This window comes from Giardia intestinalis, chromosome 5, assembly GCF_000002435.2.
Source record: "Giardia intestinalis strain WB C6 chromosome 5, whole genome shotgun sequence".
In the NCBI taxonomy this organism is placed as follows: Eukaryota; Fornicata; order Diplomonadida; family Hexamitidae; genus Giardia; species Giardia duodenalis.
Window position 1 is genome coordinate 3987583 of NC_051860.1, and position 21223 is coordinate 4008805.

General features: G+C 54.5%; 8 protein-coding genes across 8 annotated transcripts; 4 read left to right on the forward strand and 4 right to left on the reverse strand.

Annotated features, from left to right (window-relative positions):
- Window positions 1-723: 723 nt before the first annotated feature.
- GL50803_0017224 (putative Alpha-SNAP) lies at window positions 724-1620 on the reverse strand (the record flags this gene model as incomplete). Its single annotated transcript, XM_001708394.1, has 1 exon — window positions 724-1620. The coding sequence occupies one exon, from the start codon at window positions 1618-1620 to the stop codon at window positions 724-726; it is 897 nt and encodes a 298-aa protein (XP_001708446.1).
- A 27-nt stretch (window positions 1621-1647) lies between these two features.
- Window positions 1648-2619, forward strand: GL50803_0010073 (Alpha-12 giardin; the record flags this gene model as incomplete). The annotated part of the gene is made up of 1 exon (XM_001708393.1): window positions 1648-2619. The coding sequence occupies one exon, from the start codon at window positions 1648-1650 to the stop codon at window positions 2617-2619; it is 972 nt and encodes a 323-aa protein (XP_001708445.1).
- Window positions 2620-2646: 27 nt separating this feature from the next.
- GL50803_0021803 (uncharacterized protein) lies at window positions 2647-4287 on the reverse strand (the record flags this gene model as incomplete). Its single annotated transcript, XM_001708392.1, has 1 exon — window positions 2647-4287. One exon carries the CDS (start codon window positions 4285-4287, stop codon window positions 2647-2649), a length of 1641 nt encoding a protein of 546 aa, XP_001708444.1.
- A 70-nt stretch (window positions 4288-4357) lies between these two features.
- Window positions 4358-6070, reverse strand: GL50803_0017227 (DinF protein; the record flags this gene model as incomplete). The annotated part of the gene is made up of 1 exon (XM_001708390.1): window positions 4358-6070. One exon carries the CDS (start codon window positions 6068-6070, stop codon window positions 4358-4360), a length of 1713 nt encoding a protein of 570 aa, XP_001708442.1.
- A 68-nt stretch (window positions 6071-6138) lies between these two features.
- GL50803_006757 (Pyrazinamidase/nicotinamidase) lies at window positions 6139-6705 on the reverse strand (the record flags this gene model as incomplete). The annotated part of the gene is made up of 1 exon (XM_001708389.1): window positions 6139-6705. The coding sequence occupies one exon, from the start codon at window positions 6703-6705 to the stop codon at window positions 6139-6141; it is 567 nt and encodes a 188-aa protein (XP_001708441.1).
- A 1368-nt stretch (window positions 6706-8073) lies between these two features.
- On the forward strand, window positions 8074-8883 carry GL50803_00114778 (uncharacterized protein; the record flags this gene model as incomplete). The annotated part of the gene is made up of 1 exon (XM_001708388.1): window positions 8074-8883. One exon carries the CDS (start codon window positions 8074-8076, stop codon window positions 8881-8883), a length of 810 nt encoding a protein of 269 aa, XP_001708440.1.
- Window positions 8884-10876: 1993 nt separating this feature from the next.
- Window positions 10877-12847, forward strand: GL50803_00114777 (Major facilitator superfamily transporter; the record flags this gene model as incomplete). Its single annotated transcript, XM_001708386.1, has 1 exon — window positions 10877-12847. One exon carries the CDS (start codon window positions 10877-10879, stop codon window positions 12845-12847), a length of 1971 nt encoding a protein of 656 aa, XP_001708438.1.
- Window positions 12848-15050: 2203 nt separating this feature from the next.
- GL50803_00112692 (ABC transporter) lies at window positions 15051-20522 on the forward strand (the record flags this gene model as incomplete). Its single annotated transcript, XM_001708383.1, has 1 exon — window positions 15051-20522. One exon carries the CDS (start codon window positions 15051-15053, stop codon window positions 20520-20522), a length of 5472 nt encoding a protein of 1823 aa, XP_001708435.1.
- Window positions 20523-21223: the final 701 nt, after the last annotated feature.

Below are 21223 nucleotides of genomic sequence, written 5' to 3' on the forward strand. Positions count from 1 at the left end.
GCGCGTCATTCTCTTCTGCACTGCGGCCCAGATTCACCCTCTTGTTTTTTACCGAGCAGAAGCGCTTAAGCCAGGTAAATCGGCGCTCTCGTAGAAGGTCAAGCCATAGAACTGTGCCGGCAATGACGATATTAGTAGTACCAGTGCACAAAACCCGGTGATGCATCATGGGAATGCAATACTTTTAGTATGAAAGCATGTTACATGAATAGATACGAATAGATATCAAAGATGTAGTCTTTGTGCTGCTAGAAAAATATGCAGTGTGTACCTTCACTGGGCCTTCTGTGTCCTGATGCCGTCAAGTTCACACTTCGCAAGCAATAGCTGGTAGTTGTCCAAATATACGGTCGAGAGATCGCCAAGACCACACAATGGCCTCTGTATTACCAGCCTTCAACTATACTAGCTACTATAAACCTCTATTCAGAAAGCTGCAATCTCAGAGCATCCACAGAACCTTTTCATGCTGTGCATGGCGGTCAATGGCATATCCAAATAGAAGCCCTCGCTCACTGAACGTTGCCCAGCAACACTGACCACGTGCTTGGGCCCGATGCCACGATTTCCGCGGGTCAGTCATTTCAAACATCTAAACATTGGGTCCCTGATGTGGGCAGAAACATAGGATACAGTGATCCTGTGCTCAGCTTAAAGAGACTTATGACTCCTCACCCGCTTAGCTAAGTCGGCACTGATGTGACATTGAGAATTTACTGAGTCCTACAGGTAGTCTTCTACGCCGCCGTCCTCGGCCTGGACGGGCTGCATATGTTCAAGGACCTTCTCAAAGAGGAAGTTCCTGAACTTGCTCCGTGAAAAGGCCGTTCCAAGGCGCTGTTTGAGCTTCGCAGTGGCTTCTGCAAATGCTTCTAGGTCGTTGTTTTCGAGGGCTTCACTTGCCTGAGTCATGAACTCGCACTCAAAGGACCCGTTAAACGTAGGGTCTACAGAGGCGTAACGGTCGCGAGCCAAGTCCAAAGTCACCTTGTCGGGGGAGACGCACAGACAGAGAAAGGCAGTGAGGAAGTAGCCGCGTGCATGGAACTGAAGCAATTGTATCTTGGTACAATCAGTCCCGATTTCCTCTAGCAGCCTAGAGCTCTCGGCATAACTTCCATTGAGTCGTCCATTCAGCTCAGCAACGTGCTCCTTACAGGCGCGGATCTCTGTTGCGGCCGATGCTTCCTTGCTGAATAGATCCATGGCTTCCTTGTACATTATATAGGCCTTCTCCTCTTTTCCTTGCTCCTCCAAAGTCTCTGCAAGCTCGCGCATAGCCTTGCCTGCTTGCATGAATCTTCCTGCCTCTTTTGCTGCCTCTATCATCTTAAGGAACGCAGCGTTAGCGGCATCAGGGTTGTCCTCCTTGAGCGTTGCTGCGGCTGTACTATATAAGTTGACTGCCATTTGTGGCTTTCCGCTACTCACGTGGAGATCAGCACATTTCATATATGCCTCTCCGGCCTTGGTGTAGTTCTTCGCCATCTTGTAGTAGTTGCCTGCCTTCTCGTAAAACTCGATCGCTGAGTCCGTGTCAGGTTTCTTGAAGACCCCCCTTTTTAGCTTCGCCTCTGCCTGGCGGACATACCCCGCTGCCTGCGTCTCGTAGTCAGACATCTGCCTGAAGCCTTTAAAAATTTTAGTATGGCCTCTACATGCAATCACGTCCTCGTGGCCGGCGAGCTTAAGCAGTGCATAGAACAGAATGACCTTGATAAGCTCCTCTACTTCACTGTTCGCTATAAGAATGCAGATAAGTTGAAGATTGCAGAGGACTACTTTACCCTGACAAACCGGATGCTCACCGGCGACATTGCACGCCTCGCCTCGAAGGATGTCGGGGAACTGTTGGCAGCTAGCTGGAAATACTATCTAGACGTCAAAGCGACATTCATTCACGATGCCTTCAAGAGTAAGACGCCCCGGCGCGGTATCGAGCTTTCCCTTATGTCCAGCCCCGATGAATGGATAGGCCTTAGGAAGGCGTATGCAGGGCTCTACAAAGAGGACATGGAACAGGTAATCCGAAAGGTGTGCCCTCAGAATACAATCACAACCCGAATTCTGATTGCCTGGATAGCGTACAGGCGTACTCCGCGAAACAGCCCCACGGAGGACATTGCTAACCTCTACGCTGCAGCCACTGGTAAAAGGGATGCTTCAGAAGAAGAACCCAGTGCTACCACAGGAAAGAAGGCCAAGAAAGGCTCCAAAGGCGGCCAAGCGGCGGGCCCAGATTGGGATTTTATACTGAAGATGATCGGAACCAGCACTCCTCAGGAATGGGCCCGCATATACAGTGGCTTCGAAAAATGCTATTCGATGTCTTTGTGCAGTGTTTTGAAGCCCCACATGAACCAGGCAGACTACAGCGCCTTTGAGTTAGCCAGCAACGTCCTTTGTGACATTGTCCAAGGAATAGCGTGCTTGCTCCACATCTATGTTACTGCAAAAGACGCCGCTGGGATCATGGGACTGGTATCCATGTACTGCGACAAATGTAACAACCTTCGCCTTGAGTATCACAAGTTCGGAGACCTCCGAAGCGACCTCGCCCGAGTGCTGACACCCGCCTCCCTACACGCCTGCCTTGTCCTCTTACAGGTTCCCGAGTAGCCTGGCGATTGAATTTACATAGTACAACTAGACTGAATCCGGCGCACCGTACTGCCTAATAAAGTAGTCTGGATACTTGTCTATCACCTGCATTAGTTTATTGCTGAATAACCGCAATCGCTCTACGGGGACTGCGTGAAGGTCGTCGGTCTTATTAAAGCCACACACGTCTCTAGCGTTGACCATCTCCGAATAAACAATATCCTCATGCTCACTCTTCTTATTATTCATAATATATGTTATCATTGTTCTGATTTCATCTAAAAGGGCGTCCCGCTCGCCAGCATCGTTATCTAAAGGCTGAGAAACTGCCTGCGAGGAGTGTTCTTCGTCTACGTCAATGCCAAGAAAACTTTGACTATCGGAGGCCCCGTCACCCCCGCTGGATTTTGGAGGGCACTCAGCTGAGGGCTTAGGAACCGGGGTGCTGCTAACTGAGCCCCGTGTGCGCGGAGGGCGCTGCTCTCCCGGTGCTTCTGCAGGGGGCGGCGGACGGCGATGAATAACGCTAACCTGAGGGACTGTTCCAGAGGAACGACGGCTCTTAGACGGCTCGATTGGTGCGTACGGAAGCATGTCACTCATATACGCATTTGCAAGCATGTGGTACAAGAGCTCCTCGGCCTCCTCGCTGACGAAATGACTGAAACAATCAGGCATGTCACTAAATTCTCGCTTCCAGGCCGAGCGGATATCTGCAAGCATCGAACCACCCATTTTATGTAGAAAGTGGTCTAATGAATTATAGCGCCGTGCATTGAAAGCAATGAGTAAGAGGTCGCGCAGAAGCTCCTGGGCAGATCTGTATGGCTTGGGCCTTCGCTCCTCATCACATTTATTTGCCGCCATCGCTCCTATCCGATAACACCAGTCGATAATACTCTTTTTATCAACGTTCTGTATCTCCTCGAGACTCAATTTCCGAATCAGTTCAACTTTCATTAAGACGTCTCCGTAGTCTGCTCTTTTATATGTTAAGAAAAGATCTGTTACCGCCACTGTTGTCGTTACATTGGGCGGCTTGGTCTCCGCTCCTTCTCTATTACTCTCTGGAGTCTCTCCTGAAGGGCCTTGCCTGTCTGCTATCTTTTCCCCGTCTAAGCCGTTATCGCTAGCCTCAAGGCTGTTATCACCTTCGCTCTCCTGAGGTATATCCCGCCAATCATACTGGAGAAATAGTGTATTGCTTTCCAGTTGGCTTCGCGTCTCATATATTCGTGCAAGAATCGCTAGAAAGTGCATGGGGGCAGGCGTCCGATAATAGTAGCCAGGCGCTTGATGCTCCTTCTCATCTACCCGCAGCATAAAGAAATAGCGGTATTCATCGTTGCGAATAAGGCTCATTAGGATTGCCTGTAGTTTTAGAAAAAGACTGTTCATAGTGGAGCTATAAGACCCATGAGCTACGTCGCGCTTGAGCCCAGGCTCAGCCACGAGCCGCGAATACCAGATTTTCATTTCTTCACGGGTTTTCCCGGCCACATCCGCGTCCTGGGGGAAGGGGTGCTCATTGATGATGTTTGGGGTTAAAAATGCTTGCCTCCGCATTTCCATGGAGCGCGTTAGGGAATCTATGTATTCAATGGCGCACAAGTAGAGCCCCGCGTAGTAGGCACCGCTTTCATGGTGTCCAGACGCCCCTCCGGAAGCCCTACTTTTTGCTGGCATCGATTTTTATGTTTGGAAAATCATAAAATAATTTGATAATTTGACATTTATTTCCGTGGGCCTTTTACTCTTATTCTGGATTACTAGAGGATTCCCAGCCCCGTCCCCTAGGTGTACTGTTACCGCTGGTGCTGCCAGAGCCAACTGTCCCGCTTTCTCCCAGTGAGCTTCCGCTTCCAAGCATGTGCTCCATGGGCTTAGCCTCAGAAAGTTGCTTGCCTGTAGCCGCTGTTTTCCTGCTATCCTCGATTTGTGCAACGTTTGGATCACTCATTCGACTCAGTATCTTATACCGGCACACACTATAAGCAAACATACAGATCCCAATGATCGCTGAAATGGCGTCTCCGATTGGAAATGGAAATAGGTAGTCGCCCTGGTCTCCGTTCACTGACGCTGTAATGATGAGTATGACTATGGTTGTCACAGTCCTGGGTAGTGGCAGTAGGATGCTCAGTAGTGAGCGACCCTCAAGCTGAGCAAGCACAGTCATGATGCAGTACGCCGGCATGAGGGGAGGAGTAATGAAAGCAAGCTTTCCTGTTTGCTTGAGATACTTCTGGAGAAGGATCACGTCGTCAGTGGGCTTGCGAATTAGAGGTTGGACAGCCAAGAGCAGAGGCTCAGCAAGGGGCCCCAAGATAACGCATACAAGCGTGCTCGCTATGGTCATAAACATGAATGCAAACAACATGGCCTTGTACATACGCGAGTACTTTCTGAGTACTAAGTTATAGTTTGTAGTGATTGCAAATCCTGATAGTAGCCCATTGTTGATGACATTGGCTGCCTCACGCATGAGTAGATAGTTATAAAACGCTATACGCCGAGCATGCATAGAGGTACGGTCTGTGTACTTAATGCCGTAGAGTATGTTGACCAGTGCTACTAACACATCATCTATGGATTCAAGAAACCAGTGCAGCATCCCGATAAGGAAGACCTTTAGTAATATGCGACCATTTAGTGGGAACAGCCGCTTTGTAGAAAACTTGAGCCCACCTTTCAAGGCTACTTGAAGAACCGTCTTCCGGAAGACGAGCATTGTCAACCAGATGGACACGAACAGATGAGCTATTATGTTTCCGGTTCCAGCCGCTATCAACCCTCCTTCGTTGGCCGTTGCTCCGTACATATACGCTATATAATACGATATGGAACAAAAGAGTACAGAAAGCACAGAAAGCAGCCCACTGCGTACAATATCTACAAAGGTACGATTCTCCAGACGAACAAATGGAGACATACCTATAGTCACGACATTGAAGAGCGTGGACATGCCTGTCATCAGGGCGAAGTAAGGCGTAGAGAAGCTTATTGCAGATGTTGCAGACATCGTTACAAAACAAGCAAGGGATTGATACCAGCTAGTGAAGAGCAAGGGAATAAGGAGAGCCCATATCGCCGCCATAAAGAAGTAATGAGAGTAGTAAACGTTGGCGATTTGAATTTGCATTTGCCCCAGTGCACGCCCCGCAAATCTGGCCGATGCTTTGGCGAGGGCAAGGATAGGGTGCTGGCAAAGGAGAGAAATAATCGGTTGATATGTTGCAAAAAGGGAAGTGGATCGAAAGCCTGAATAATGAAACACCTGAACGTAAATAACCATCTTCGCTACAACGGCGAGGAGGGAGCTAACAATAGAAGCGCCAGCATGCCTCCAGAGAAGACTGTGCACAGGCTGGGTGGATAGTTGGAAGATTTTCCCATCGACCATGCTGGATGCCACTGAAGATGAAAAGTCAGAGCTAGCATCATCGGAGCTGTCGTAGTCGTCTGCCATCTACCCACAAAGACAAAGGGCGATCTAGATCCCAAGTAGTTTTTTGAAGGTGCAAAACGACTTCAGATTCACTCTACTCTAACGCCGAGCTCAGTCAGCTCTTTAATAACTATGTCGACAGCATCCTTGTCAACTGGCCTGGAGCCTTCGCGGAATACACGCACTTCGAACCCTTCTCGGCGGGCGTCGATAGCGCTGTAACGAACACAAAAGTCGAATGCCAAACCAACTATGTCGCATGTCTTTATGTGGTGCTCTCGGAGAAATTGTGCTAGTTTGGTTCCCCCGAAGCATGAGTAAGCATCCAGATCCACCTTTGTCCCTTTCCGGATGCGTACATCTGTTTTCTCTACCACTAGATCCGGGTGCAGCTGGGCCCCTGGGGTGTCCTGTACACAGTGGTCTGGCCACAGATAGTCATGATCGCCATATGGAGTGAACGGCTGCTTATTATATCGGGAAGCAAAAGAGCAATGATGTGGAGGATGCCAATCCTGAGTGATGACGACCATGTCGTAATGTCTACTTTGGCGTAACTGATTAATAAAGGGAATAACCTCTGCCCCATCGTTGATGCCCAGGGCTCCTCCTTTGCAGAAGTCGATCTGCATATCGATTATCAATAGGGCGGCCATTTATTTTCTAGCTAAATTTTGTATAGTGACCTTTCCATTGAGAGGACTCGTTCATAGCCCATTAAAAGCACAATATAAGAACTTCTTGGGTCAATAAGCAGTAGAATTCCATCTTGTAGCCTTTAAAACAGATATACCTCAAATACGCTCTATGTTAGTATTTAGAGCCAGATATTATAATATTATATCCTGGCACAAGAAATCCACCATGACCGTTCCCAAGAGATGAATTGCAAGGTCACAACAATAAGTCTGTTAATAGAAACATAGGTAGATCAGCAGTAGGAGCCGTGATATAGTACTATGTAAAAGACACTTGGTTAATGGTGACCATTGATGGCGCCATAAACAGGTGCTTCTAGCACTTAAAGAACGTCATCGTCTTGGTTGTAAGGGATATTGAGTTCTCGTAGCAGCAGCAACAACTCAGAAGCACGGACCCAATACAAAATTCATGAGAGATTTACTGCTTTACTTTCCCAACACATTATCGCCCATTAGTGCCCTTGTGGTCATTGATACGTAGCGCATAATATCTGCATCAGCACTCTGTGGATGAGGTAGCTGCTGCTGAGCGGGCACACCCAGAGCCACTGTCGCGTAAGATGCCAGCAAGATCCGCAGCTCCAGAGCACACTGCAATCTGGCGACTGATTTGGTCATGCCGCTCCTTTGTCCGCTGGAAACTCGGCCGGGAGCGACAGAGACCACGTCGGGAGAACCCAGTGGGAGGGGGTAGGCAGGGCTTCCTGCGCCACGAGGGGAGCCGCCGCAGGAGGACGCGCAGACACGCACGCCAGGCCACAGTAGACACGCGGACGCCCCTGTAGACCGGGCCGGCAGCAGGCGTCCGCAGAATCCGCGCCAGAGCCAGCTGCTCAAAAAACTGGGCAGCCTCTGGTCGTGTGCAGGCCTTGCAGAGCACTGCGGCCCCCGACACTCGGCGACCCCTCTCAGAGCGGAAGACCCCGCGGGCCGCAGGCAGCAGCTCGTCGTCGGCGATGCCCCGAACGAGGGGGACGGCCCTAGCCTGCCCGCCTCCGCAGAGCTCCGGGCATCTGCAGACAAACCGGGGCTGCGCAGGGTGCGGCTCTCCCTGGCGGCCGAGGGCAGGGGTCCCCGGCAATACCAAAAAACTCCGATCAATACATCAGCCCCGGCGCCGCCGTGTGCAAAGCAGTCTGTTCTGTGTGGCGGCCTAAGCCAGCTCGTACTGCAGCGATGGCCCGGGTGAGGGCGCCCTGCTCGCCCGACGGACCGGGGCAGGCAGGCAACAAACACCCGCTAAAGCTTTTATGCAAGGCCTGTACATATTTAATTTCACATTATTCGTTGGTCTGTTTTTAGTTTTATCGCCGCTTCTATCGGATGGGCTCTGGGGCAATGACGGCGGAGACGCGCGCCTCCGTTCTGCTCGAGCTCGCGAAGCAGGTCGTCGCTGCCCGGCGGCTGGAGGAGACGGCCGAGAGCCTCGCGCGGCGGCCGCTGCTCCTCCACCGGCACGTGCTCCGGACGGCCATCGACTGGAAGAAGATCGCCCGCGCCCTGTCCGAGGACCGGAGCAGGATCTACCACTGGTACCGCGAGACGCACTCGCGGAGCATCCTCAACGTGAAGATGACCGGCGAGGACCGCAGGGCCATCAAGGCGATGATCATCGCCGGGGTCAGGGACCGGAGCATCCTGGGCCCGGACTTCTACCGCAGGGTCCACGAGCGCTTCGGGGCGAAGTATCCGCGCCAGGAGCTGCGGATGACGTACAACAACGCGCTCCGCACCCAGGACGTCCGCGCCGCCCTGGAGGAGCACGGGGTGGTGCTGCCGCGCCGCACATACGGCCCGAGGGCGGCCAAGCAGGAGGAGGAGGCATCTCCTGTGGCGGCCACTCCCCCGCCCCCCTGCGTTTTTGGTTGCGCCGCGCCTCCGCTGGTGCCGCCCGTCGGGGGGCCGGTCTTTGTGGCCCCGGGCGCGGTCTCTGCGCTTCTGCCCCCGCACGCGCCGGGATGCCTCGTCCTCGCCCTCCCACCCGGGGTCGTTTCTGGGCCCGGCGTCCTCCCGCTCCAGACGGGCCAGGGTCTCCTTGGGCCGCCCGTTGCATTCGCATGCGTGCCATGCTTCCCCCCTGCGGGCTACGGGGGCGTGCCTGGGTGCGCCGATACATACCCCAGCAAGGGCTGAAGACTGGAGACCCCGGCTTGCTTGGTGGTTGGCGAAGAGTGGTCGGTAGGAGCAGCTAATAGTTGAAGTCCTGGTCAGTGGCGAGACAGTCATGCCTAGAGCGTGCAGCATGCTCAACCACGGCACAGCGCAGGGCCCACCAGACGTAGCTTACACATCGTTGAAGAGACCACACACAGCAGACGAAGGCAGGGCTCTCCCATGTGCCCAGACGACTCGAACACCGCGGTCTGGGCCAACGATCTACCAGACAGGCCCGTCCGGTAACAGGCGACTGAATGCTCTCTGGGCCGTGAGCTAGGGCTGATGCGCAGCTGGCCGGCCACGACATTCACCCTGGCTGGCCCTCTGTCTTCACGCGCCGACACGCCAAGGAGCTGCAGGCCGGCTCTCGACACAGACCGATGCTTGTCTCCTTGTTAGCAGGCCATGAGTGGGAGAGTGGACGCGCTCTGTAAATGGCATGCTCGATCCGCTCGTTCGGTGAAGCTTTTATCAAGAAGAGATGCGATGATTGTCTCACCAGGCGTACTATTGTCTGCGCACCTGTGCCTCAGATGCGGCCACCACGGCGCAGCTGCATCTCCGATCATCCTGGGCACACCTCCTGGCACGGGCAGGTGCGCCGGAGGGGTGTACTGCCCACCGCCGAGAAATGGATGAACTCCCTTACCCAGGAGCCGGCTGACCACTAGCCGTGCCCAGCAAACCCCAATAAGCAGGCCTGCTGAGCCAACCCATCCAAGAAGCTGTGTATCCGGAAGAGCTTCGCGTCGAATGGCTCCTTGATTAAAGAAGCTGGCATCCAGCGCGGCATGACGACTATCCGCCTGGTGCTGATCTGTCTGCTGGGGAACACGCAGACGCCCTAAGCTCCGTGTGAGCCTATGTTCAAAGCGTCCTTCACTGGCAGGAGATTCAAGGAACTAGGCGTAGATAGGAAGAGCATTCCCCACTGGTGCCACGAAGTACCGGTATGCTACCTGGCTACACTAATGGCAGCGAAGAGCACGAGAAGGTCCCAGGGCCTCATCGAGCGGGTCTGCCCCTAGCAGGCCCAAGTAGACGCTCTCTCCAGCAGTGTACAAGAAGCCCGGGAGGGAGTGCTCAGGCTGGAGCTGCGGCGTTGCTGGTACAGGCTGTCCTTACTGAGTGCATCCCTCAGCGTCCAATAAGTGGAAAAGTGACCGGAGCTGGGTGCGCCTGCCATAGGCATCTCTTGGCAATAACGTACAGGTATCGCTGCAATCTAGTGTGCATCCTCTAGTGCCCCACTTCCCCCTGTGGTCAGTGTATCTCTAGGGAAGGCAGGCCCTTTTGAAAAGGTATTGACCTGGGATCATGAAGGAGCGCGGGGCACTGCACTGGGTCTGTACACAGGCCAGAGGCCCGTAGCCGTTGGCCAGCAAGGTCCGGGTGCGATGGTCGAGTGTTCGTCCGTCAGAGCCCTCAGGATGGTGGCCAGAGGACAGGAGCGACGCCGGTCGGTTATCGACGCAGAACGTGCAAGGCCCCACAGGCGAGGAGCACAGAAGAACACAGGGAGCGTGGGGCCACTGGCAACCCGTAACTTTTTATATCTTGGCGGCCGGTCTCAACACTTCGTAGGTGCAGATATGAGAAGCTGGGCCGAGTGATCTGCTGGTGGAGGGACCGACACACACTTCCTCAAGGGTTCTGCCATGGGTGACGATGATGGTAGGCCGCACCACTGCAGGTTCGTCCCTTTGCACTGTAGCAGAGCCAAGGCATATCGGTCTACTGTTATGTGACGCCCTTTTTCAAGATAGGTTATGATTGTACAATCTGATTCAAGGTGTTATACTATTCTAATGAGGTCTTCATAACATGAAGCATTGCAAAAGTAATCCTTCAAATTCACCCTCAGAAATCAGCATATTTCTTACAGCTTAAGAAGTTTTCAACCACGCGTGAAACTATCGAGCGTGTAATTGTTTAGTTTATAGAAATTGAATTTACCAATTTAAACGCCATGGCAAATCTCGTTCTGAACCCAGCCGGGGAGGCCAGGGCGCGCACGCAGTATCGCTGCTTCGAGTACCTGAGGCTCCTTGTAGCTGCGGCGGGGCACGCTTTCGACGCGTACGGACTCGGAGACAGCAACCGAGACCGCTATCTCGGCGACTGCATCCAGCGCACAGACATCTTGGAGCTCGTCGTCTGTGCTGCAGGGTGCGCAGCAGCCGGGCCGTCCAGCGCGCCTCTGGATGCCGATTCTCCCAAGATGGACTTGCACCTGCCAGAGGCCATGGGAGCTAGCGGAGCGGTCCTCCCAGCAGCGGACCCGGCAGAGGCCCACCGTCGCTACCAGAACTACTGCACTGAGATGAACAGGGTGCATCCGGACCCGCTGCACCCCGCGCCCGAACTGGCGACCACGGAGACATACTTCAAGCTCGTCGATCACCTTTTCTCCTCTTTGGTCTATGTGGAGAAGCTCATGGGCACCCCGAAGATCGACTGGAACGCAGACCACTTCACCCTGGACTACAAGCCCTGTCCAGACGAGGTCAAGCTGGTCATCAACCTTGACGCAGAGGCCATTAGCGCCATGGACAACAATAAGGATCTTCAGAGTAAGCCAAACTGGTGCGCAAACAGGGTATGGTACGTCATGATTTTGAGCTTCATTCTTGGCTTTTCACTGAGTCTTGTGGCTCTCACCATCCCATTTTACCTAACATACCTGGGGGCTAATGCATCTCAAACAGCGAATCTACAATCCTTCTTCAACCTCACACAGCTGTTCTTCTGTCCGCTCTGGCTTTGGCTATCGGAGATAATTGGCCGCAGGCCAGTTTATATAGTTCTCTTTGCCGGATACGCGGTTACCACTGGATTGACTGGACTTGCACCGATCATCTTCCAAGCAAGAGACAATTCTAAGACACACTCTCAGGACCAAATCAACTACATCCTTGGAATGCGCTTCGCCACAGGTATTTTCGCGTATGCCATTCCTATTGGTTTTGTTACTGTTGCTGATCTCGCTAGCCCCCGCGCGCGTCCAATGGCCCTGATCGCAATCAATGTCATGACTTTAATTGGCACAGCAATAGCTTCTATAATAATTGCTTTTATCTTCACCATTGGAACCTATACAGGTGACAATGTGAAATCATTCCTTCATACATTCTATCTTGCAATTGCTCTGTTAGTGGCCGGCCTCGTTTTCTCCTGCTTCTTCAAGGAGTCTTCTGCAGGCGTTATAGCCCGCAAAGCTGCCAAGAAGATGGGCAAAACGGACTCCCAGGCATATAAGGCCAACGTAAGGCGGGATAGCTTCTGTGTGACATTCAAAGATATTCTGAAGAACAAAGAGCTAATTCTGCTCTGGTTTGCATATGTCTTCCAGATCTTCTGTACTCAGCTTCCTGTTGCCACTAGGGGTTTCCTAGTTGCGAAGTTCTACGGGTTTACAAGTGCACAGGAAGCTAAGCAATTGAACGCTCTGTCAGATATCGTTGCGATCGCTATTACTGTCTGCTTTATACTTGGCTTGACCCGCATCATAGCTAACAAGATTGGAGAGCTCCGTATTATTGTAATCTCTGTCTACTTTGCAATGTTTCCTTCGTTGTTACGTTGGGCGGTAGATCCACCCATTCCCAAGTGGATAATGTTCCTTCCCTTCAACTCCATCGCTTTCAGTCTTGGGGATGCCCTCTTCATCCAGTTTGCAACGCTGTACACGACACCGAAAAACCGCGGGACGCTTCTCGGGCTCTTCCAGATCGGAAATAGCATCGGAAGGTTTGGAGGGGCGCTCATAGGCGGCGAGCTCTACAACTGGAACTGGCGCAATGGGTCGATCTTCTTCTTGCTCTATGGCTTCGCGTCGCTCCTCTTTCTGTGTTTTGTGAAGCCACCCCTTGAGCAGAACACTGCCGCCCAGATAGAGCAGAAGCAGCTGGAGCAGAAGAGGCGTCAGGCATCTGTCTAACACGGGAGTGTCCTAGTTGAGTTGTAAGTTGATGTGATGGCTCGGTGATCCAGTTTGAGCGACTGTCTGCGAATAGTACAGCCAGAGTGAATCCCTTTGTCAGATAATATGGTATTTAGAATCGGTGGTGGCTCGATACGACCAGCTGTTCAGGTCTCCTCGTCAAGACAGGCGACCCCTGTACCATATGGATGTGTATGGAGGCAATGTAAGAAAGGCGGGACTCATACGTGTCTACATTGGAGAGCACAGTAATCACAAGGTGGCAAAGAGAGAGCGTGCAGTAGAAGACTCGTGCAAAGGTTGTGCTGCCCAGAGAATCGGGATTTAATTATGCCGGCTCACAGACACAGCCGATCATCCCTTCGCACCAGTGCTGCAGCGGTCGCCTCTGCCACCCTCATCGTTATAGAGTTGCGCCGGCAATACTTTGAACACTTTATGTCTGACCAGCTACTCCGCAGAGTGCTTCGTGGATGCCTGTTCTGGGCTACGAGAGTTACGTCGTATCGCCCTCTTGTGGACCATGGCGCACCACCAGCAGTTGACGTGTGGTGTTCTCGACTCTGATCGCAGTGGGTAACAAGATAGGTACCGTCCGACGCCCCCTCAGGGCCACCGTCGAGCGATTACGCGTTCTCCGTCGAGTTCATTTTGCGAATTAAAATGCCCCGCCCCTCCCTCCCTCCTCGGTCTCCAGATCTGCCTGTGTGACACATCACCCGTCGAGCACCAGGATGGAGAGCAGGGGCGCGCTGATCAGCACAGGTCCGTGACACAGGAGGCTTCCATGGAGTGGTTCCATTTACAAGCTGGGCCCAGTGCAATGAGCCGGATCAAGAGAAGGACAACGACAACAGGTATGTCTGCGTGAACGGCTGTGGATCAGACAGCACCGGGAAGTGCGTCCCCACGAGCAACTGTCCTTCCCAGAACACGGGCTGCTCGAGCTATGATGTAGACAGCGAGTGCCTCTCGTACTCGAATAGCGCCAACAGCGTTCAGCCAAATAAGTGGTCGTGCGTCCCAGGCTGCCGGACAGGTGGAGTCCTTTGCGCCTTTCTGCACGTGCATGCGAGGATACAGCCTCAAAAATGACGACTGCACCCCTCAGGCCAGGAAGGCCGGCTCCACGACGGCCATCGTCACCGTCCTCGCCCTGTGGTCCTTGCTCTTGTGTGCTGGTTTGTCCTGCGGCGACAGCAGGGATCGAAGGGGATCTCGACAGTAGAGACCAGGAGGCTCATGGCAATGATAGGTTTTGACTCTACAGCTGCGCGAACCAGTTTATAATGAGTGAATACTTAGGATCTGTTGAATCCGTAACCCTCTCAGGCTGGTGCCTGGTTCCTGAATTACTAGCTCAGCAGACTCTGCTCAAGTGATAGTTCACCTTGCTTCGCTACGATGGGCGTGTCAGTTGCTATCCAGGTAGGTCCTTCGAGACGAGCAACCACGTTAGACATCCCCATTCAGCTGACTCCAATGATTCAGATACTGCAGTTCTGGCAGAAGAGAAAGCGCGGCAGAGGAGCCAGCACCCAACCTCCTGCAGTTGCAGTAGGCAGGCTACACAAAATAATGCGTCCGTGATTGTACACTGGCTGCTGACCATCTGGCACCACAGGTGCACTGCGGTCCATGAGCAGAATGGTAGGCCGGGCGTCTCCTCCGCGCCAACCAGGGATCGATGTGGGGGTCCATGGACACATGCTACAGTTCAGGAGGACGCATGGCGAGCGCACCCCGACAGCAGGACCGATGGTCCACTCCACGAGGAGGCGAGGAGGAATCCAAGTCGACACTCGAGGCTATGACACATACGATCTTCATCATGGACACCAGCACCGAGCGACCCTGGACTGCACGGCCGGGAGAACTGCGTCCTCAAGGAGCCTGAGTGAAGAGATTGAAGGCCTAGACCGATATCACGCCAGATTAAGCCGTAGTATTCAGAGCGAGAAGGCACGAGAATCTTCTTTTTCGCGGAACTACGGCGTCCAGATTCCGAAGTTTGGACTCTGGATTCTGGACAGTGAAAAAGGATGCCATCTAGTGTTACAGTGATGGCTTGTTTAATTGACAACCTACTTGGACAGTAGCTGCCAAGCCTGCCGCATTAACTAGCTGCTACGTTTAGTTTTCTAGATTGGATTGTCAATCCAGTCTTCAAATAGTTTCAAAATCTGTTATTTCAAAAATAATGTACCCAGTGCTCCGGCTGTACCTCAAGACGGCCAGGGTCCATCTTTGTCTCTACATCTGCATGATTGTCATGCCGGTCGTTGTGATGGCCGCTGTCGCCCTCTTCTTCTCGTTCGAGGATAGACTGCAAAGCCCTAGCAGCGGCCTAGGCGAAGGGACTCTCCCGCGCCTCCCGTTGTGCAGGGACCTGCCTGGTTGCACGAGCCAGACCGTGTACCTTGCATTCTCCCCCGACACGATCGAGGCACGCCGGGTCGTTGACAGACTCGTCCAACAGAACGGATTAGAGTCGGAGCGGATTGTTGCCGTAAGGGACCGCGCAACGATGCAGAGGCTTGTGGCCGGGAAGAATCTCGGCCCGAGCTTTGTCGATGACGTGATTGCGGCCAACCTGGGAGAGACGGTGCGGGGGCACCTCCTAGGCGCCGATGGCTCCCTTGCTTCGATCCTCACCCCGCGGAAGGTCCTTGCAGACAGGGATGTCGTTACAGAGATGCTCGACACAGCGTACGGGCTTGATGACAGAACCCTGGATGCGTTCGATGACGAGTGGGCCGCGAGCATGGGACCGGCCGACAGCGTCTTCCTCGCGCTCGACCTAAACATCTCAAACCGGGAAGCGTCAGACATCCCGCAGGCCGTCCAGTACTCACTCTGGTACAGCCAGGAGATGATGGCCCGGTACGCTGTCAAACACCCTAGTCCACGGACAAGGTCCTCGGCGCCTAACTCACACGCCATGTCGTATGTGTGGAGCCCGGCGTCCTTCAGCATTTTCGAGGCGATTCACAACGCCCTGACGGAAACCTTTATCGACAAAACCATTTCGTACAGCCTAGGAGAGTATCCGTCGCAAGGCTCGACCACCACCCTTGCCGGGATGCAGGCGTATATGATTCTCCAGCTTTCTATCTTCCTTGAGTGCATCCTGACCCTCATCTTCGCGGCGCACTTTCGCGGGCCCTTTCAGACCACGCTCCGCCGATTGGGTGTCTCGGAGTTCTGCATGTACGGGCTCACGTTCGGCACACTTTTGATCGCCAACCTCTTGGCATACGGACTTCTCTTTGGTGCTGGCTCGCTCTTCAAGCTGTTCCCCTTCTCAAGCTACACTCCTTCTCTTAACGCCCTTGTCAGCATCACCTTCGCCCTCATCACCACCGCCTCCGTGCTGCTCCTGCACATGTTCTTCTACAACACGTCGGTGGCAATTGCCTTTGGGACGGTGGCCCTGATTCTGCTCGTGGCATTTCCCTTCTTGATCCTCCTCGAGGAGCCTAGCTTCCCTACAATTTGGACGCAGCTCGTCGTCCCAACCTGGCTAACAAAGGTCTTCTACGTCCTTTTTCCTCCCTTGGGGCTCGTTGCCATCTGCGACATGCTGGTCGCTTTAAGACCAGAACGTACCAGTGCTGAGCTTGTTGTACCGACCTACAGTCAATATGGGTTTGAGATTCTATTTAGTGATATTAACAATTACCATTCTAATCGATACGTATGTTCAGGAACTGTTAGTTTAGGCACAAGCGGATGTACCTTCCAACTTCCTTACCTTGGATCTCTTGTCGTCACGTCCCTGGTCCAGAGCATCCTAGCTCTTCCGCTATTAACTCTGGTTCTCCTATTCTGCAAACACGAGCCAGGCTCACAAGGGCTTCCCCTCGGCTTCCTTTGCAGCCGCAAGTTCTACCGTACAAGGCGCCCCAAGGACAACCCGGAGTTCCCCTTTCTGTTTGTCTCAGGGCTTCGGAAGACATACCGTAAGGCAAAGAGATGCACGGTCGTCAAGGAGGAGGCGCTGTGCGGGCTGGACTTGCACCTTAAGCAGGGAGAAGTCACGGGCCTCGTCGCGACAAGCGGCGGCGGAAAGTCCACAGCCCTGGGGATCATGGCTGGCGAGCTGGCGCCCTCTGGCGGGCAGTGCGCAGGGCTCGGACACGATCTCCTCTGCCCGTACACCGCACGGTCCCTGCGGGGGTTCATCTCGCTCTGTCCCCAGGAGTGGAACAACCTCTGGATCAACCTCACTGTCAGGGAGAACGTTCTTCTGTGCGCAGAGATCCGGGCCAGGGTCACGGGCCGCCTCGGCGAGCTCCAGCACAGAAACGGGTCTCTCGACGGATACGTCGACGAACTCCTGAAGCGCCTCGGGTTGCACGACCACGCGCACAAGCAGGCGTCTGCCCTGTCTGGGGGGATGCTTCGTCGCCTGGCCCTTGCAAACGCAACGGCGGGAGGTCCGCGGCTGATACTTCTCGACGAGATTACGGTGGGCGTGGACCCGATCCTGAAGCGCCAGATCTGGGCGTACGTTCGCGCACTGGTCACAGAGGGCGCCGCAGCAGTCCTGTCCTCCCACGACGCCAACGAGATAGCAGAGCTAGCCACTCGCGTTGTCGTGCTCAAGGCCGGTCGGACGCAGGCCGATGCCCCTGTTGTGCAACTCCTTGAGGAGCATGGAGACTACGTGGTCTCAGTGACGTCAGAAAGCCGCGACGCCATTTCACGAGTAGCGCTGCTGCTCTCGACGGAGCTAGGGATTCTGCTCGGAGTTGGCGCTAAAGAGCTAGGTGTTACAATGGACCCACGGCGTGCCAGCATATCCATCCCTGCAGCACTAGTCCCAGATGCACATGCTCTGGCGGGTCTGGTGCAGCATTGCCGCGCCTTCGAGAAACGAGAGGGCGTCCAGGTTGCCGTCTCACGGGCCCGGCTGGAGGATGTCTTCGAGCACCTGCTGGATGGCGAAGACGACGCGCAGCCGGAGCCTCTGCGCTCAGTAACTCTGGACGAGGACAGAAAGCCCTCCGTGACGCGCCACCTGCTGCTTCTCTTCCTCTCCCTGGACCTTCAAGAGCACTGCAGAAGCTTTGCTTCCATACTTGCTGCGCTGACTGCCCTATTTGTGCTAATTTGGATGGGGGTCCGTTATACTCTTACTAGCGTCACAAATATCACTGAGTCAGTAGAGGCAGCGCAACTTACTGAGTGGTCTCTGTCATGCCTTGCTGACTGCATCAACGCCAATCCCGGTGCAGACCCTTTGTTGATAGATGCCAATGTCACAATTGAAAACGTAAGCGAGTTTTTGAAAGCCAACCCAGGAGTCGATGCCCTTCAGGTCATGGAGCGCTGCCTGGTGAAGCGTCCTCGGCGACTCTTCGAGCCAATGCTTCAGTATCCAAATGGATTCCCCGTCTGTCTTAGCTACATGAATCACTTGGGCCTCGACACATATCGCTACGATTACTTGACCGTTGGGGATCGTCAGACAGGATCCCTGGGAACCAACGAGACGCAATTCAGTTGGTACTACATTGGCGTAGTAGGTGACGCTTCGAAGGTCGAGACCTCAGACAGCATATCATTGAGCCTGTCTCTGGACGACCCTCTTATAGCAGGCTCTCCAACGGAAGGGCTTGACTATTATGTCGCAAACGAACCCCAGCAGATCTCTTTCTCTCCCCAGAACTTTGGGGATGTGTGGAGGAGGGGCGTGGAGGCAGGCCTCAGACACCCCTTGGACTCCGATGACCTGTTCTCGTTTGTGGCCCCCCGCATGACTGTACCTCAGCATTTTCGCAGTGACACATCTGTGCCTTTGACAGATGCAGAGGATTATGCACTTCTGCTTGAGGAGACTATTCTTCGCCAACCCACGGCAAGTGACTTCTTTGAGGGGATTACGTCTACAATTGGCAGCACGTTTATTAAGCCAGACTGCTTCGATTCACAGCCGGCTGTACAAGCACGTGTGGTTCGCAGGGTGTTCAGAAGCATCCCTGCGGTTATCTTTCAACCAGGCCAGCACGAGGCAGGCAGTGCATTGCTTCTCAAGATGTACACTATGCTTCCTCCTCTCGGGCCACAACGCAAGGCCTATCGTGATTGGGTCATTACCTTTACTCCATCAGCAGAGCGGGCCGATATGCTGGTATCTACCTCGAAATATTTAATCCCTACCTTATTTCAGTATATGAACGAATCTCTTAAGAATGCCGTTGATATTACAAAAGCAGATCGTGTCAGATTCACATTCACGACGATTGGGGCGGATGCGATGGCCAAGATGACCGGCGCTCTCTTCCGTCAGCACCTCGTAGAGTCTCTTCGGGACACGCTTGGTGTAGAGGAGGCGTGGCGCCAAGGCACGGAGTTCACCTATGACGGGTCCGTGATGAGTATCCCTAGGCGGTATCTGAACAGAGATCTCATATTCGAAACTCCGGGGGCAGCCCTGCAATCGATGGAGATAATGAGTGACTACTACTTAGTGTTCCTCTTGTTGCTAGGAAGCGTCATTGTAGCTGGCCGCGCTGCCCGGGAGTTTCAGCAGCGCACTGTGACCCTCCTCCGCCTCCACGGAGCCTCTGAAATACGCGTTGTCATGGTTCTTATCCTGTACTTCAGCATCTGGACCATCACCCCCACAATACTGATTGCAGCGGCCTTGACAGCACTCTTTAAGGACGCCTTCTTCATCCACGGTCCTGCAGTGGCCGCTGTCGCATATACCTGCCTGGGAATGATAGCTCTTTCCAGTGTGTTCAATGCAGTCCTAGTGGCCGTGCTCCTTCGTTCTCAGCAGAACGCCATGCTGACCGTGGTTCTCCAGATCCTCGTCGCTGTCTTTGTCTCCGGCTCTCTCAGGGCCGAGGGAGCAGTGGCCGCCGTCCTGGGCCTTCTGGCTCCTGGTGTGGGGTACATGCCCGTGCTGCGAAACGCCATAGGACTTAGCCGCATTAGCTGGGGGTCTCTTGCCCTCTCGTTTCTGATATCGCTGCTAGAGGTCTTTGCCTCGCTTGGCGTGCTGCTGCTCAGGAAGATTCGGGTCCGCCAGAGGATCAAAGACAGGACCCCTGACGGATCAGATTCAGAGGAGTCTGGACTGCTGAGTGGGCTATCAGAAACAACCTCCATGACCAGCCTCAACTTAGAAAAGAAGGATGCGCCCCCTGGGCACCCTGACAACCACCTCAGCGTGCAGGGGATCTCGCACAGCTATCGCAAGGGCGCCCACGCGCTCGACAACGCCTCGTTTTCGGTGCCGGCGGGGAGCATCTTCGCCCTGCTCGGCGCCAACGGGGCCGGGAAGTCCACGATGATGCACGCCTTGACAGGAGTCCTGAGGCCGACTGCTGGAAGCGCTCTCTGCGTGCGTAACGAGGCCGACAGCAGACGGGTTGACCTCTTCCGGCGGGTCCACCACAGCCGGTACATCACAGTTGTTCCCCAGCACGACCTTTACTGGCCGCAGCTCACGGTCCGCTACCACGTGAAAATCATCCGAGGGCTCACGCCCAGGGCACTTCGGCCAAACATCAAGTCGACGGACCACGTGCTCCGCCTGGTGGGGCTGGCCGAGCACGCCGACAAGAGGGCCGGTGCGCTCTCGGGCGGGATGCGGCGGCGCCTCACGCTCGCGATGGTCCTAGTCTCGTCTCCCTCGCTCATCTGCCTCGACGAGTAGGGTAGACAGAGGCGGTTTACTACGTAATATGCGCGCAAGGCGGTAAGGACATTGGAGGGGAGGCAGCCTCACGACGGAGGGGAAGGGCCCGCCCGGGGCGCCCAGCCCCCGTGCCCGCGTGGTCTCGCGGCGGGGGCGCGGCCAGGGGGGCCTTCTCCCCAGCTCCAGGGGTATGCTCCTGTGCGCGGGGGCGCGCGGGTCACGGCCAGGGGGGCCAGGCGCTGCAGGCTGTGTGTTAGTGGATCCGCGGAGAGGGCGGCCTGCGGTGTTAGGGCATAGCGGCATGCAGACATACAGGCCCGAGGGAGGCGTGCCATGTGAGGGGGAGTGGTAGGGGGGCATCCTGGAGGATCGATGGCGAAGGTGCCGATCCTCCTCCGTGGCGGCGCAGGAGTCCTGGATGAGACGTGATGGCGTGGGTGCTTGGCCTTTGCTCGAGCGCATGGTGTGGGTGGACCGATTCCCCGCATCCTCCAGGCCCTGCGGGGGCGGTCTTCAGGCCCAAATTCTGGATTTTGGAAAAAATAAAATCCACCATGAGCGTCGCCCCGGCGCAACCAGCAGGCCCTGGGCCGCGGAAACAAAGAGACAAATAGCCCGTGGACCAAGAAGAGTGCAGGCCTGTTTGGGGGGTAGAAGACGACGCGTCGGGCCAGAAACCCAGGGATCCAGGATTCCAGTCAAAGGCAGGCCTACAGACC